The 15554-nt window shown below is 45.1% G+C and overlaps 1 protein-coding gene across 1 annotated transcript in view; it reads right to left on the bottom strand.

The window, feature by feature from the left end:
• Positions 1–15554, bottom strand: part of msh2 (mutS homolog 2 (E. coli)) — a 73714-nt gene that overhangs the window by 17358 nt on the left and 40802 nt on the right. The window contains exons 11-12 of the mRNA XM_068045228.1: positions 14466–14563; positions 1600–1845 (exon numbers count right to left, since the gene is read on the bottom strand). Coding sequence (XP_067901329.1) covers positions 1600–1845; positions 14466–14563 — 344 coding nt within the window. The remainder of the gene's footprint in view (positions 1–1599; positions 1846–14465; positions 14564–15554) is intronic.

Here is a 15554-nt window from a genome sequence, read left to right as displayed (position 1 = left end):
ATAGCGGCGCCTCATCAGACCCCTTTCCTATCCTGAGTGGCGTGAAACAGGGCTGTGTTCTCGCACCGACACTGTTTGGGATCTTTTTCTCCCTGCTGCTCTCACATGCATTCAAGTCTTCAGAAGAAGGAATTTTCCCCCACACAAGATCAGGTGGCAGGTTGTTCAACCTTGCCCGTCTAAGAGCGAAGACCAAAGTTCAGAAAGTCCTCATCAGGGAACTCCTCTTTGCTGACGATGCTGCATTAACATCTCACACTGAAGAGTGCCTGCAGAGACTCATCGACAGGTTTGCGGCTGCCTGTACCGAATTTGGCCTAACCATCAGCCTCAAGAAAATGAACATCATGGGATAGGACGTCAGAAATGCCACATCCATAAATATCGGCAACCACACTCTGGACGTGGTTCAAGCGTTCACCTACCTAGGCTCAACTATCACCAGTAACCTGTTTCTCGATGCAGAATTCAACAAGTGCATGGGGAAGGCTTCCTCTGATATGTCCAGACTGGCCAAGAGAGTATGGGTAAATGGCGCACTGACACAGAACACAAAAGTCCAAGTGTATCAAGCCTGTGTCCTCAGTACCTTGCTCTACGACAGCAAGGCCTGGACAACGTACGTCAGCCAAGAGCGACGTCTCAATTCATTCCATCTTCGCTGCCTCCGGAGAATCCTTGGCATCAGGTGGCAGGACCGTATCTCCAACACAGAAGTCCTCGAGGCGGCCAACATCTCCAGCATATACACCCCACTAAGCCAACGGCGCCTGAGATGGTTTGGCCATGTGAGCCGCATGGAAGATGGCAGGATCCCCAAGGACACATTGTACAGCGAGCTCGTCACTGGTATCAGACCCACCGCCCGTCCTTGTCTCCGCTTTAAAGATGTCTGCAAACGCGGCATGAAGTCCTGTGACACTGATCACAAGTCATGGGAGTCAGTCGCCAGCGATCGCGGGCAACCATAAAGGCGGGGCTAAAGCGTGGCGAGTCGAAGAGACTTAGCAGTTGGCAGGAAAAAAGACAGAAGTGCAAGGAGAGAGCCAACTGTGTAACAGCCCCGACAACAAATTTTATCTGCAGCACCTGTGGAAGAGTTTGTCACTCTAGAGTTGGCCTTTATAGCCACTCCAGGTGCTGCTTCACAAACCACTGACCACCTCCAGGCGCTTACCCATTGTCTCTCGAGACAAGGAGGCCAAAGAAGAATACGAGTCTGTACCAGTGGCCCTCATACTTGTTAATTTTGGCCAGCTTATTCTGCTGATGTTACCACCCCCAATAACTTCAAGTGTCCCACCCGCAATCTGGGAATTGCTGCACAAGCATTCTGCAGGAGTTTCAATCCTTTATAAACCTTACTGAACAGCAGGATATTAAAATATTTGCACACGTTGTTACTGATCCATTTTATTAGGACAGCTACCATTGAACAATCAAGAAAAACCCTCAAATATTAAAAAATGACCAAAGTAGGGAAATATGTGCCTCCTCCTCTCTTCACACCCCCATCAAAAATCTCTATGTTAAATGATAATTAAATTCTCATCGTATCTTTAAATTAATAATTTCACCAGTAAAAGTACCAACACTTACCTGTTATTATATGGAACATTTGCTTATCTTTCTCAAAAGCAACATCGTTGGGTATGAAGGCGATGTCATCCTGGACCTCGATGCAAGGATGCCTGGAAGCCTTCAGGATAATCCGACCATGGCCCTTCTCGAGGATCACAGGCCGCACATACGGCACAGGCGCTCCATTGGCTACATGGGCAAAACTAACTACTGCATCCAGTTGAGCAATCACATCATTTAGAGTCTGCTGAGGTTCCACATATCCTGCAAGTGTAGGAAAAGAGACTCTTTATTGTAAAACATCAGACACTGGTGTCGTCATTGAGGCGCAAAGGAACTGTAGGTATCTGGGCCCTGAGATTAATGGGGAGGTGGAAAGGCTGTGGGGAAGCGCATCAAAAACCTGGCAAGACGGTGGACATGGAGGCCCTGCCGATCTTAACAACAGGGCCTCAATTAATAAAATACTGTGTCAGAGTCATACAGCACAGAAACAGGCCCTTCGGCCCATCATGTCTGTGCCGGCCATCAAGCACCTACCTAATCTAATCCCATTTTCCAGCACGTGGCCCTTAGCCTTGTATGCTATGGCATTTCAAGTGCTCATCTAAATACTTCTTAAATGTTGTGATGGTTCCTGCCTCTACCACCTCTTCAGGCAGTGCGTTCCAGATTCCAACCACTCTCTGGGTGAAACTTTTTTTCCTCAAATCCCCTCTAAACCTCCTGCCCCTTACCTTAAATCTATGCCCCCTGGTTATTGACCCCTCCGCTAAGGGGAAAAATTTCTTCCTATCTAATCTATCAATGCCCCTCATAATTTTGTATACCTCAATCATGTTCCCCCTCAGCCTTCTCTGCTCCAAGGAAACCAACCCTAGCCTTTTCAGTCTCTCTTCATAGCTGAAACGCTCCAGCCCAGGCAACATCCTGGTGAATCTTCTCTGCACCCTCTCCAGTGCAAATAACATCCTTCCTATAGTGTGGTGCCCAGAACTGTACACAGTACTCCAGCTGTGGCCTAACTAGCATTTTATACAGCTCCATCATAACCTCCCTGTTCTTATATTCTATGCCTCAGCTAATAAAGGCAAATATCCCATATGTCTTCTTAACCACCTTATCTACCTGCGCTGCTGCCTTCAGTGATCTATGGACGAGTACACCAAGGTCTCTCTGACCTTCTGTACTTCCTAGGATCCTACCATCCACTGTATATTCCCTTGCCTTGTTAGTCCTCCCAAAATGCATCACCTCACACTTCTCAGGATTAAATTCCATTTGCCACTGCTCCGCCCATCGTACCAGCCCATCTATATCGTCCTGTAATCTAAGGCTTTCCTCCTCTCTATTTACGACACCACCAATTTTCGTGTCATCCATAAACTTACTGATCATACCTCCTATATTCACGTCTAAATCATTAATGTACACTACAAACAGCAAGGGTCCCAGTACCGATCCCTGCGGTACACCACTGCTCACAGGCTTCCACTCGCAGAAACAACCCTCGACCATCACCCTCTGCCTCCTGTCACTAAGCCAATTTTGGATCCAATTTTCCAAATTGCCCTAGATCCCATGGACTCTACCTTCTTAACCAATCTCACATGTGGGACCTTATCAAAAGCCTTACTGAAGTCCATGTAGACTACATCAACTGCTTTACCCGCATCTACACATCTAGTCACCTCCTCGAAAAATTCAATCAAGTTAGTTAGATACAATCTGCCCCTGACAAAGTCATACTGACTATCCCTCATTAACCCCGGCCTCTCCAAGTGGAGATTAATCCTATCCCTCAGAATTTTTTTCAATAGTTTCCCAACCACTGCTGTTAGACTCACCGGCCTGTAATTACCTGGTTTATCCCTGCTAACCTTCTTGAATAATGGTACCACATTCGCTGTCCTCCAGTCCTCTAGTACCTCTCCCGTGGCCAGAGAGGATTAGAAAATGTGTGCGAGTGCCCCTGCTATCTCCTCCCTTGCCTCGCATAGCAGCCTGGGATACATCTCATCTGGGCCTGGGGTTTATCCACTTTTAAGCCCGCTTAAATATCTAATACTTCCTCCCTTTCAATACTAATATGTTCAAGTATATCACAATCCCCCTCCCTGATCTCTACACCTACATCGCCCTTCTCTATTGCAGACATAGATGAAAAGTAATCATTTAAAACCTCACCTATATCCTCCGGCTCCACAGATTGCCACTTTGGTCTCTAATGGGCCCTATTCTTTCCCTGCTTATCCTCTTGCCCTTAATATGCTTATAAAATGCCTTACGATTTTCCTTTATCTTGCCCGCCAGTGTTTTTTCATGTCCTCTCTTTGCTCTCCTAATTACTTTTTAAGTGCTTCCCCCTACACTTTCGATACTCCTCTGGGGCCTCCGCTGTTTTCAGTGCTCTGAATCTGCCAGAAGTCTCCTTTTTTTTCCTGATGCAATCCTCTATATCCCTTGATATCCAGGGTTCCCTGGACTTGTTGGTCCTACCCTTCACCTTAACCGGTACATGTTGGCTCTGAACTCTCACTATTTCCTCTTTGAATGACTCCCACTGGTCTGATGTAGACTTTCCTACAAGTGTCTGCTCCCAGTCCACTTTGGCCAGATCCTGTTTTATCATACTGAAATCAGCCTTCCCCCAATTCAGTATCTTTATTTCCGGTCCGTCTTTGTCCTTTTCCATAACTACCTTAAACCTTACAGAGTTATGGTCACTATCCCCAAAATGCTCCCCCACTAACACTTCTACCACTTGTCCAGCTTCATTCCCTAGGATTAGGTCCAGTACTGCTCCTTCTCTTGTAGGACTTTCTACGTACTGGCTTAAAAAGCTCTCCTGTATGCATTTTAAGAATTCTGCCCCCTTTAAGCCTTTTGTACTAAGACTATCCCAGTTGATATTAGGGAAGTTGAAAACCCCTATTATTACCCTTTCAGCCAGTCAGAATGACAGTCTTTGGGGGAGGTAGCACTCCTGCCCAAAAGGAAAACCTGAAGAGTAAATTTTAAACTTATCTGCTGGGGCTCTTCTGGCCCAAGATTTGGTTCCTGTCATATTTTGCCTCATGGGGAACCTAACACGGATGCCTGCCCTCTGCTCAAGTTTTTTTTTTATTCATTCATGGAGATGGGAGTGTCACTGGCAAGACCAGCATTTATTGCCCATCCCTAATTGCTCGAGAAGATGGTGGTGAGCCGACTTCTTGAACTGTTGCAGTCCGTGTGCTGTTAGGGAGATGTTAGCAAGGAGGACGTTGCAGGGTCAACAGGGCTGGGGTGGCTGTTGTAATTTCTGGTGCCGGGTGGTCCGTCCGATTTCATTCCTCATTGACTTTGTAGTGGTTTGGCACAACTGAGTGGCTTGCTAGGCCATTTCAGAGGGCATTTCAGAGTCAACCACATTGCTGTGGGTCTGTAGTCACATGTAGGCCAGAACAGGTAAGGATGGCAGATTTCCCTCTCTAGAGGACATTGTGAACCAGATGGGTGTTTTTACAAGAATCGACAATGATTTTACAATCAGTGGACTAGCTTTTTAATTCCAGATTTATTAATTGAATTCAAATTCCACCTTCTGCCGTGGTGAGATTCGAACTCCTATCCCCAAGAGCAATACTCTGGGTTACTAGTCCAGTGACATGTTTAAAACGGAATCCCACTTCTTTCTTACCTCCTCAAAACAGCAGGTTAATATGATGACATGACAGGGAAGAAACAGGATTGGTGAGGGATAACAGACGAGGGGTAATGGACACTTTTTATACTACGTCCCCTGCCTGGTTTCTTCCAGGTGGGGGCAGTGGGAAGTTTTTAGTAAAACGCAAACGATGCAGTTGCAATGCTCATACTATGTTCACTTGACCTGCAGAACAACAACTAGCAGCACTGTTCGACACTGCCAATCCAAAGTTGGGTTGCAGCCGGAGCGAGAATTTTGGGATGTATTTTCGGGTGAAGTACTGATGGTTGATGTCCATCACAGGGTAATGAGTAAGCAAAGATGATGGATTAAGGGTGGTACTGACTTAAATGTGGTTTCACACCCCTCCCCCAACCCCCGTACTATTGCAATAGTTTAAAATGAACAGACAAGCAATGGATATCTGAATTGGCCAGAATTATTCCTGATGTTAAAATGCTGCTACCATAGTTCAAAGTAGATAAGGATCTGCTTGTAGGAGTTTTAAATTCCACAGCGATCAATTTATTATTTTATAATCATTTGCAACGTTTTAGTAACTGAATAAGGGACTGGCTGGCACACTCCTTTCACCTCGGGCACCTGGATGTGAATCCAGCCCATGCTGAGGACATGAAAGTTTTCTCCCTTTGATAGCTCTCAGGATCTTCAGTGAAATTAAGTGATAGCAGTCTCAATCCAGCTCTCAACAGGCAATATCCCTAATTCAGCACCAATTGGCATTCTTACTCAAAGGCAATAAGGCAGGCAGATGTGTGAAGGGAAATTGTCCAATTGCCCAGTAAGGCGAGCTCTAGTAAGGTTGTAGGTACAACATATTATTGCGGCAGAATAGAAGGAACTTTGCTCTGTAACTATTCAATTTTATACCTGACTTGGGAACACTTAATACTGATAATGGCTGACAAACAATTTCTTTCCCCTCCAAAAAGGAAAGTAATTTAATAGAGGCTGAGTTTAACAGCCAGGGATGAGCACTGCTAAGCTACAAAGTGTGAATGCAGTAGAGCTGTAAATTACATTTAGATTTTTTAAAGCAGAAACTAAAAAGTATCTCTCTCCAAGACAGATCAGGAAACCACTATTACAGCTGAACAAAGTGTTCCAACCATGCCTTAATAGTAAACCTATAAATATTTTTTTTTTTTTTTAAAGTGCAATACTCAACATTCATTCTAGGATCCATGTCCTTTAGCAGACACTCCATCTGCGATTATCAGTGAAACTTGAGCTCCCAAACAAACATTCTACTAGGAATGACTGACTTAAGATAATGGGACAGGAAACACCTCTTAAATCAAAGGTGAAATAATAAATTATTGGTTTCTCAAATAATACCAGCAATCCATTCCCACGATTTTAGTTAATAATGCTTTCACAATGACTTCTCACACTTTTAGAATATAACCACAGTAAAGTTTTCTCTGAAAAAAACATTTTCCATTAAAACCATAAAATATTTATTAGGCACAAATAAAAAAAAAAAAAAGTTTTTCAAAGAAATTCACACCAGTTCAACCGAACCCAGACAGCCTGGGAGACTCATTCACAGGTGCTGTCTGACTGTTCCGTTGCGCTGAATTTATATCAACACATTAGGAGGCAGATTCTCCCAAATTATCATCACGCATGCATGCCCACTGTTAGCAAGCTCAGAGATTACTTCATAAAGAATTGGATATTAAATTATGTGTAGGCACTTAAAATTTTCATAATTCTGCTTGAAAAATGAAATCGTTTGATTGTGCCTACCAGTGAATAACTCAACGTTAATCTACAATGACACCATCACAACAGCCTCCCTCAGTCTCTGACGACATTTTTTGCAGTTAACTATAATGAACATGCTTTGATTTTTTTTTTAAGATCATACTAACTGCCATCAAAATTGAAGCTGGCATAAAGCTGGGCATTATCTGCAATTTAATGATGTTCAAACTCTTGAGGAAATACAACATAATTTCAACAAGTCCCTGCCAATAACCCACAATGCTACAGTAAAAGGTGGGAGCATATCAAAATGCTGTGCACTGCTCTAATTACATAGTGGTACTAGAAGATAAGTATCATTTACAGCATCTTATTTGTACCTTGAATGGGAAAATTAATCTACCAGACACACATCATCCAGACATAAAAATCTAGAGATCAATTACTAGCTAGAGGCTCAAAGCCCATTATCTAATTAAAATGGATCAAATTTGATAGATTAATACTGAGTTATAAATGGACAACCACTTCCTGAAGAGGCTTCCCTGCGCCAGCTCCCGGCCTCACTGCTGTATTGCACGGCAACTTCTACAGCTCCCAAAAATGAATTAAAAACTACAAGGAACTGTGTGGTGCAGTAAGTCTTCCATCTCTGGGATCAAATCCAGCTTAGACCAATGGGATAAAAAAAAACTCCTCTCTCTGTTGGCTACAAGGGTCCCATATGAAATGGCCATGCAGCTTCCATCCAGCTCCAAGCAGGCATGGACCCACAGCAAAAGATGCTTCTTAATAGGCAACAATTACAATCCCATTCAGTGGAAGCATAAGATCAAAAAATAGGAGCACGTGTAGGCCTTACAGCCCCTCAAGCGTACTCTGTCATTCATTAAGATCACTGCTGACCTTTGACCTCAATTCCGCTTTTCCACCCAATCCCCATATCTCTGAATTCCCCTAAAGTTCAAAGATCTATGTCGGCCTTGAAGATACTCAACGACTGAGCATCCACAACCCTCTGGGACACAGAATTCCAAACATTCACAACCCTATGAGTGAAGAAATTTCTCATCTCAATCCTAAATGATGACCCCTTATCCTGAGACTATGCTCCCTAATTTTAGACTTTCCAACTCGCGTGTGGTGGGGGCAGGGAGGGAACCTCTCAGCATCTACCTTGTCAAGACACTCAGAATCTTATACATCTCAATGAGATCACCTCTCATCCTTCTAAATTCCAGAGAATAGCGACCCAATTATTCAACCTCCAGCAACTCCAAACTGGACATCCATGAAGCGCTGTGGGCCATCAGCAGCAGCAGAATTGCACATGACCACAATCTGTAACCTCCATTGCCCGGCATATCCCCCACTCTACCATTACCATCAAGCTGGGGGATCAACCCTGGTTCAATGAAGACTGCAGGAGGACGTGCCAGGAGCAGCACCAGGCATACCTAAAAATTAGGCATCACCCAGGACTACTTGCATGCCAAATAGCGGAAACAGCATGCGATAGACAGGGCTAAGCGATCCCACAACCAACAGGTCAGATCCGAAGTCTGTAGTCCTGCCACATCCAGTCCTAAATAGTGGTGGGCAATTAAACAACTAACAGGAGGAGGCTCCACAAATATCCCCATCCTCAATGATGGGGGAGCCCAGCTTATCAGTGCAAAACACAAGGCTGACACATTTGCATCAATCTTTAGCCAGAAGTGCCGAGTGGATGATCTATCTCAGCCTCCTCCTGAGGTCCCCAGCATCGCAGATGCCAGTCTTCAGCCGATCCAATTCACGCCATGTGATATCAAGAAACGGCTGGAGGCACTGAATACTGCAAAGGCTATGGACCCTGACAACATTCCGGCAACTGTACTGAAGACCGGTGCTCAAGAACTGGCCACGCCCCTAGCCAAGATGTTCCAGTACAGCGACAACACTGGCAGCTACCTGGCAAAGTGAAAAACTGCCCAAGAATGCCCTGTGCAAAAAAGCAGGACAAATCCAACCCAGCCAATTACCGCTCCAGCAGTCTACTATAGATCATCAGCAGAGTGATGGACGAGGTCATTGACAGCACTATTAAGCAGCACCTGCTCACTGACGCTCAGTTTGGGTTCCGCCAGGGCCACTCGGCCCCTGTCCTCATTACAACCTTTGTCCAAACATGGACAAAAGAGCTGAACTCCAGAGGTGAGGTGAGAGTGACTGCCCTTGACATCAAAGCAGCATTTGACTGAGTATGGATTCAAGGAGCCCCAGCAAAACTAGTCAATGGAATCAGGGGGAAAACTCTCCACTGGTTAGAATCATATCTAGTGCAAAGGAAAATGGTTGTCATTGTTGGAGGTCAATCATCTCAGTCCCAGAACATCATTGCAGGAGTTCCTCAGGGTAGTGTCCTAGGTCCAACCACCTTCAGCTGCTTCATCAATGATCTTCCCTCCATCATAAGGTCAGAAGTGGGGATGTTTGATGATGATTGCACTATGTTCAGCACCATTCGCAACTCCTCAGATACTGAAGCAGCCCATGTCCATGTGCAGCAAGACTTGGACAACATCCAGGCTTGGGCTGATAAGTGGCAAGTTACATTCGCGCCACACAAGTGCCAGGCTATGATGATCTCAAACAAGAGAGAATCTAACCATCTCCCCTCAATGTTCACTGGCATTACAATCGCTGAATTCCCCACTATCAACATCCTGGGGCTAACCACTCACCAGGAACTGAATTGGACCAGCCACATAAATACTGTGGCTACAAGAGCAGGATGGGAAGTCTGCGGCGAGTAAATCACCTCCTCACTCAATGACTGTCCACCATCTGCAAGGCACAAGTCAGGAGTGTGATAGAATACTCCCCACTTGCCTGGATGGATGCAGCTCCAACATTCAAGAAGATCCAGGATAAAGCAGCCCACTTGATTAGCACTCCATCCAACACCTTCATGATTCACTCCCTTCACCGCTGACGCACAGTGGCAGCGCAGTACCATCTACAAGATGCATTGCAGGAACTCACCAAGTCTCTTTCGATAGCACTTTCCAAACCTCACCTCGATCACCTAGAAAGACAAGGGCAGCAAATGCATGGGAACACTGCCACCTGCAAGTTTCCCTCCAAGCCACACACCATCCTCACTTGGAACTATATCACCATTCCTACAGTGTCACTGGGTCAAAATTCTGGAACTCCCTTCCTAAACAGCACTGTGGGTGTACCTATACCCCAAGGACTGCAGCAGTTCAAGGCAGCGGCTCATCACCACCTTCTCAAGGGCAATTAGGGATGGGCAACAAAAGCTGGCCTAGACAGCAACGCCCATACCCCATGAATGAATTTTTAAAAAAGTGACAGCCTGCCAACTTGAAAATGCCCCATTTATCCCTACTCTCTGCCTGTTAACCAATCCTCTATCCACGCTAATATATTACCCCAACTCCATGAGCCCTTATGTTGTGTAATAACCTTTTCTGTAGCACTTTGTCAAACACCTTTTGGAAATCCGAATGTACCACCTCTACTGGCTCCCCTTTATCCACCCTACTAGATAAATCCTCAAAAGAAAAGTCTGAATAAATTTGCCAAATTTCCCTTTCTTAAACCATGTTGGCTCTTCCTAATCATATTAGGATTTGCCAAGTGCCTGGTTAACAGCTCCTTAATAATAGATTACAGCATTTTCCTAGTGACCAATATCAGGCTAAAGGGCCTGTAGTTCTGTTTTCTCTCTCCCTCCCTCCTTTTTAGCAATGCTACATTTGCTACCTTCCTATCCACTGGAACCATTCTAGAATCTAGGCAATTTTGGAAGGTCACAACCAGTGCATCCACTATCTCTGCAGCTATCTCTTTTAGAAACCTAAGATATGGGCCATCAGGTCCAAGGGATTTGTTGGCTTTTGGATCCATTAGTTCATTATATTAATGATTTAGATGAGGGAACTAAATGTAATATCTCCACATTTGCAGATGACACAAAACTGGGTGGGAGGGTGAGTTGTGAGGAGGATGCAGAGGGGCTTCAGGGTGATTTGGACAAGTTGAGTGAGTGGGCAAATGCATGGCAGATGCAGTATAATGTGGATAAATGTGAGATTATCCACTTTGGTAGCAAAAACAGGAAAACAGATTATCTAAACGGCTATAAACTGAAAGAGGGGAATATGCAACAAGACCTGGGTGTTCTCGTACACAAGTCACTGAAGGCAAGCATGCAGGTGCAACAGGCGGTAAAAAAGGCAAATGGTATGTTGGCCTTCATAGCGAGAGGATTCGAGTACAGGAGCAGGGCTGTCTTGCTGCAATTATACAGGGCCTTAGTGAGGCCACACCTGGAATATTGTATGCAGTTTTGGTCTCCTTATCGGAGGAAAGATGTTCTTGCTATAGAGGGAGTGCAGTGAAGGTTTACCAGACTGATTCCTGGGATGGCGGGACTAACCTATGAGGAGAGATTGAGTCGGTTAGGATTATATTCGCTGGAGTTCAGAAGAGTGAGGGGGGGGATCTCATAGAAACCTATAAAATTCTAACAGGACTTGACAAGGTAGATGCAGGAAGGATGTTCCCGATGGTGGGGGAGTCCAGAACCAGGGGTCATAGTCTAAGGATACAGGGTAAACCTTTCAGGACGGAGATGAGGAGAAATTTCTTCACCCAGAGAGAGGTGAGCCTGTGGAATTCGCTACCACAGAAAGCAGTTGAGGTCAAAACATTGTATGTTTTCAAGAAGGAGTTAGATATAGCTCTTGGGTCTAAAGGGATCAAAGGGTATCGGACGAAAGCGGGAATGGCTTTATATAATATAAAGAATGGCGGAGCAGGCTCGAAGGGCCGAATGGCCTACACCTGCTCCTATTTTCTATGTTCACCTGGTTATGGAGTGCTTTGCTGAAGTTGGGGCTGAGGTATATTGCTGAGAACAGAGCAAACAGGAGCTTTTCCTTTCCATCTGTCGTGTGTTATACCTGACCTAGCAGTGCTCAATGCTGACACTGTGGGGGTGGGGAGGGGAATTTTCCCTGTAGCATGTAGAAACATAGTAAATAGGAACAGGAGTAGGCCATTCGGCCTTTCGGGCCTGCTCCACCACTCAAAAAAGATCATGGCTGATCGTGTAATTCAGTACCTTGTTCCCGCTTTCTCCCCATATTCCTTGATCCTTTTGGCATTAAGAAATATATCTATCTCCTTCTTGAATATATTTAATGACTTGGCCTTCACTGCCTTCTGCAGTAGAGAATTCCACAGGTTCATCACCCTCCGAGTGAAGAAATTTCTCCTCATCTCGGTTTTAAATGGCATACCCCATATCCTGAGACTGTGACCCCTGGTTCTGGACTTCCCAGAACATCCTCCCTGCATCTAGCCTGTCTAGTTCCATTAAAATTTTATAGGTTTCTATGAGATCTCCTCTCATTCTTCTAAACTCTAGTGAATATAGACCTAGTCAACCCAATCTCTCATCATACATCAATCCTACCATCCCAGGAATCAGCCTAGTAAATCTTCTTTGCACTCCGTCCAAGAAAAGAACATCCTTCCTCAGATAAGGAGACCAAAACTGCACACAATATTCCAAATGTGGACTCACCAAGGCCCTGTATAACTGCAGTAAGACATCCTTGCACCTGTACTCAAATCCTCTTGCAATGAAGGCCAACATTCCATTCGCCTTCCTAACTGCTTGCTGCACCTGAATGCTTGCTTTCGGCAAATGATGTACAAGGACACCCAGATCTCATTGCACCTCCCCCTTTCCCAATCTATCACCATTCAGATAATAATCTGCCTTTCTGTCTTTACAGATGGGTTTGGCGATTTGGGGGGCACTGAGAAAATGGCAAAAAAAAAAAGCCGGGCAGGCTCCCTGATGGGCTTCTGCCTCCTTGAACTTTTATTGGAGGCGGATTCAGAGCAGCAACAACAATCTGCCCAGCCATGGCGGGAAGCCACTTAAGGTAGTCAAAGAGGGGTTTCCTGAGGTGACTTGGACCCCTGCAATGTGCATAACTCAGCAGCTCACAAGAGGCGAGTGTATGGTGGAAGACTTGACATTTACATGCAATCTGACCTTTACTTGCCAAAAATGGAAAGCCCACAGTCATCTGTAGGCACAGGTCTGACATTGCAGCAGTCTCTCATGGAGATTACTGTCACGGACTGCGTTTGGGTTAAAGAAAAGCTTTGTGGCGCCTTCATCCTTATCACTCTTTCCTCACACAGCTCTCTCGTGGTCTCCCAATCATTGTAGCTGCACTCGCAAGGCTGCCGGCCACCCTTACTTTGTGGGTGCTGACTGGCCCTTTTAACTCCTCTGCCCGCTTGTTGTCCTCAAGTGGACAGTGATCCTGGAAGCAGGTTATCAATTGACCATCCCCCACAAGATCGCGCCGAAGGTCACGCTGCTGCAGCCAATAGGGTTAGGACCCAACAATGGTCCCGTTGCCCGAATATTTTCAGAGTGCGGAAGATTCAGCCCGAAGTGCCTGAAACAGAAAATGTTCCATTCACCAGCGTGAATATCCCTCGCTGCAGCACAACTGTAAAAAGAGACACAAACTGCACAAGCAATTTATTTTCTGCAATGCCAGTATTTTCCCACATGGCTGGGGAAGCAACATACATCCCAGCTACAGCAAAACTGCTTCAATTTTCTTCTGGCTGCTTTTGCTTCCTATGGCAGGGTTTATATTGATGCCTAGGGAGCACTGCAGCTTAAAACTCTTACTTTAATAGTGGACATCAACTCTTACAGCAGCTCATTGTATTATGAGGTTTCTGCTTAGCTGCACCACACTCTCAAAATTAATATAATTAGGACACTATATAATTCAAGTCTGATTTTTATCCTTTAAAAATTAAACCTTCTTAAAAACTAAGGCCATCCATCTTGGGCATCGCTAAAGTTTCACCTCTTCTTCCCCACCTAAAGGTAATCTGCTTAACAGTAACTCCACTAACATGGCAGGTAGCAAAGATTGCTACTGCAATAGATCCACGCCTGTTGACACGAAGAATCACACTGAATGACGAGTCTATAGTCTCCCAGACTACCAATGCTCTAAGAAATTACCCATTCTACCCTACTCCAACCACACTTGTAAATGCCGCTAAATAAATAATACTTGCATTTATTTATAGAATGCCTGATTGGGTTAAAATATCCTAAAAGTGCTGCACACAATGAACCAATTCAGTGACTGCTGTGTAGGCAACCATAACAGCCATTTTATGCCAACAGCCAGACGAACAGCAATTTACCTGGGTGTTTTTTTGATGTTCTTTGAAGGACGAATGCTGACCAAGACACCAGGAGGAATAACTATCCACAGTTCTCCCAAATTATGGAATGTTATCATGAACATTCAAATGAACAGATCAGCAAGACGCCTACTCAATGTCTCATCTGAAGTTAAAAACATATAGAGCAATTTGTTCCAGAACATCTTACCTGCAGAGATATTAATGATTTCTTTAACGATTGCATTCTGAGCTTCTTCATACTCCTCCCTACTCTTCATGTAGTCCTCGTTGTAGGAGGTCAGCTTACTGCAAGGAGGGAAGATTTATGAAGTCATGTTTCACAAATTCAGTATCAGTAGCTGAGCAGCCTCTTCTTGTTTCTGATTTAAGCAGTGCACACTAAGGACGTTGCGTGTTTGCACTTGGCAAACAAAGCTCAAAGCAGATGGCTGTGTGGCACGCACTGCACCACTGCAGAAAAAGGAGGTTGGGACAATATTCCATTTCTGTGCTCCCAGTGCAGAGCAGCTTACACGAGCGCACATCAAGATATTAGGCCTGGAGGATAATGCACTGAGGACACAGCGAGGTTAGCGTTCAGTGAGGTTAAGCAATCTTCTGTACAAAGTCACAGTTTAAGCATCAAATGCTACAAGAACCTCAAACTTCGTAAAGTGGATTGAAAAACACACTCAAAGCAGTGACCGCAGTAAAGAGACTGTCAAGTGGAGGCAGGGGCAGCTGAGGATTCTCTCTCGTTGGAGATGGTCTTTGCCTGGCACTTATGTGGCACGAAAGTAACTTGCCACTTAGCAGCCCAACCTGATTGTTGTCCAGGTCTTGCTGCATATGGACATGGACTGCTTCACTATCTGAGGAGTCACGAATGGTGAACATTGCACAGTGAACACCCCCACTTCTAACCTTATGATGAGGGAAGGTCACTGATGAAGCAGTTGAAGATGGTTGGGCCTAGCACCATGGACCACTGAGTCATGGCAATAGTGAAACATATTGAAGGATATGGAGAAATGGAGGACAGCTAAGAAGAATGCATCTGGAAATCACAGCTGAGCTCGCCCTAAACCAATGTCCCCCCCACATTCACCTACATCAGCAATCAGGAGCAGGAGCCCAGGCGGTCTGCTCTCTGCCCCTCCCCATATTCCTCTCCTTCTCATCGCCCACGAGTAGTGAGGACAACTGAAGTACACAAACTGCAACTCTGGCTAAGACCAGTAGAGGCAGCAAAGACAAAAATCAAACTGGGAACCTGTCTGGACAGCTCAGCTCCAAC

Source organism: Heterodontus francisci, chromosome 13 (genome assembly GCF_036365525.1).
Source record: "Heterodontus francisci isolate sHetFra1 chromosome 13, sHetFra1.hap1, whole genome shotgun sequence".
Lineage (NCBI taxonomy): Eukaryota > Metazoa > Chordata > Chondrichthyes > Heterodontiformes > Heterodontidae > Heterodontus > Heterodontus francisci.
This window is presented reverse-complemented; position numbering and strand designations above follow the sequence as displayed.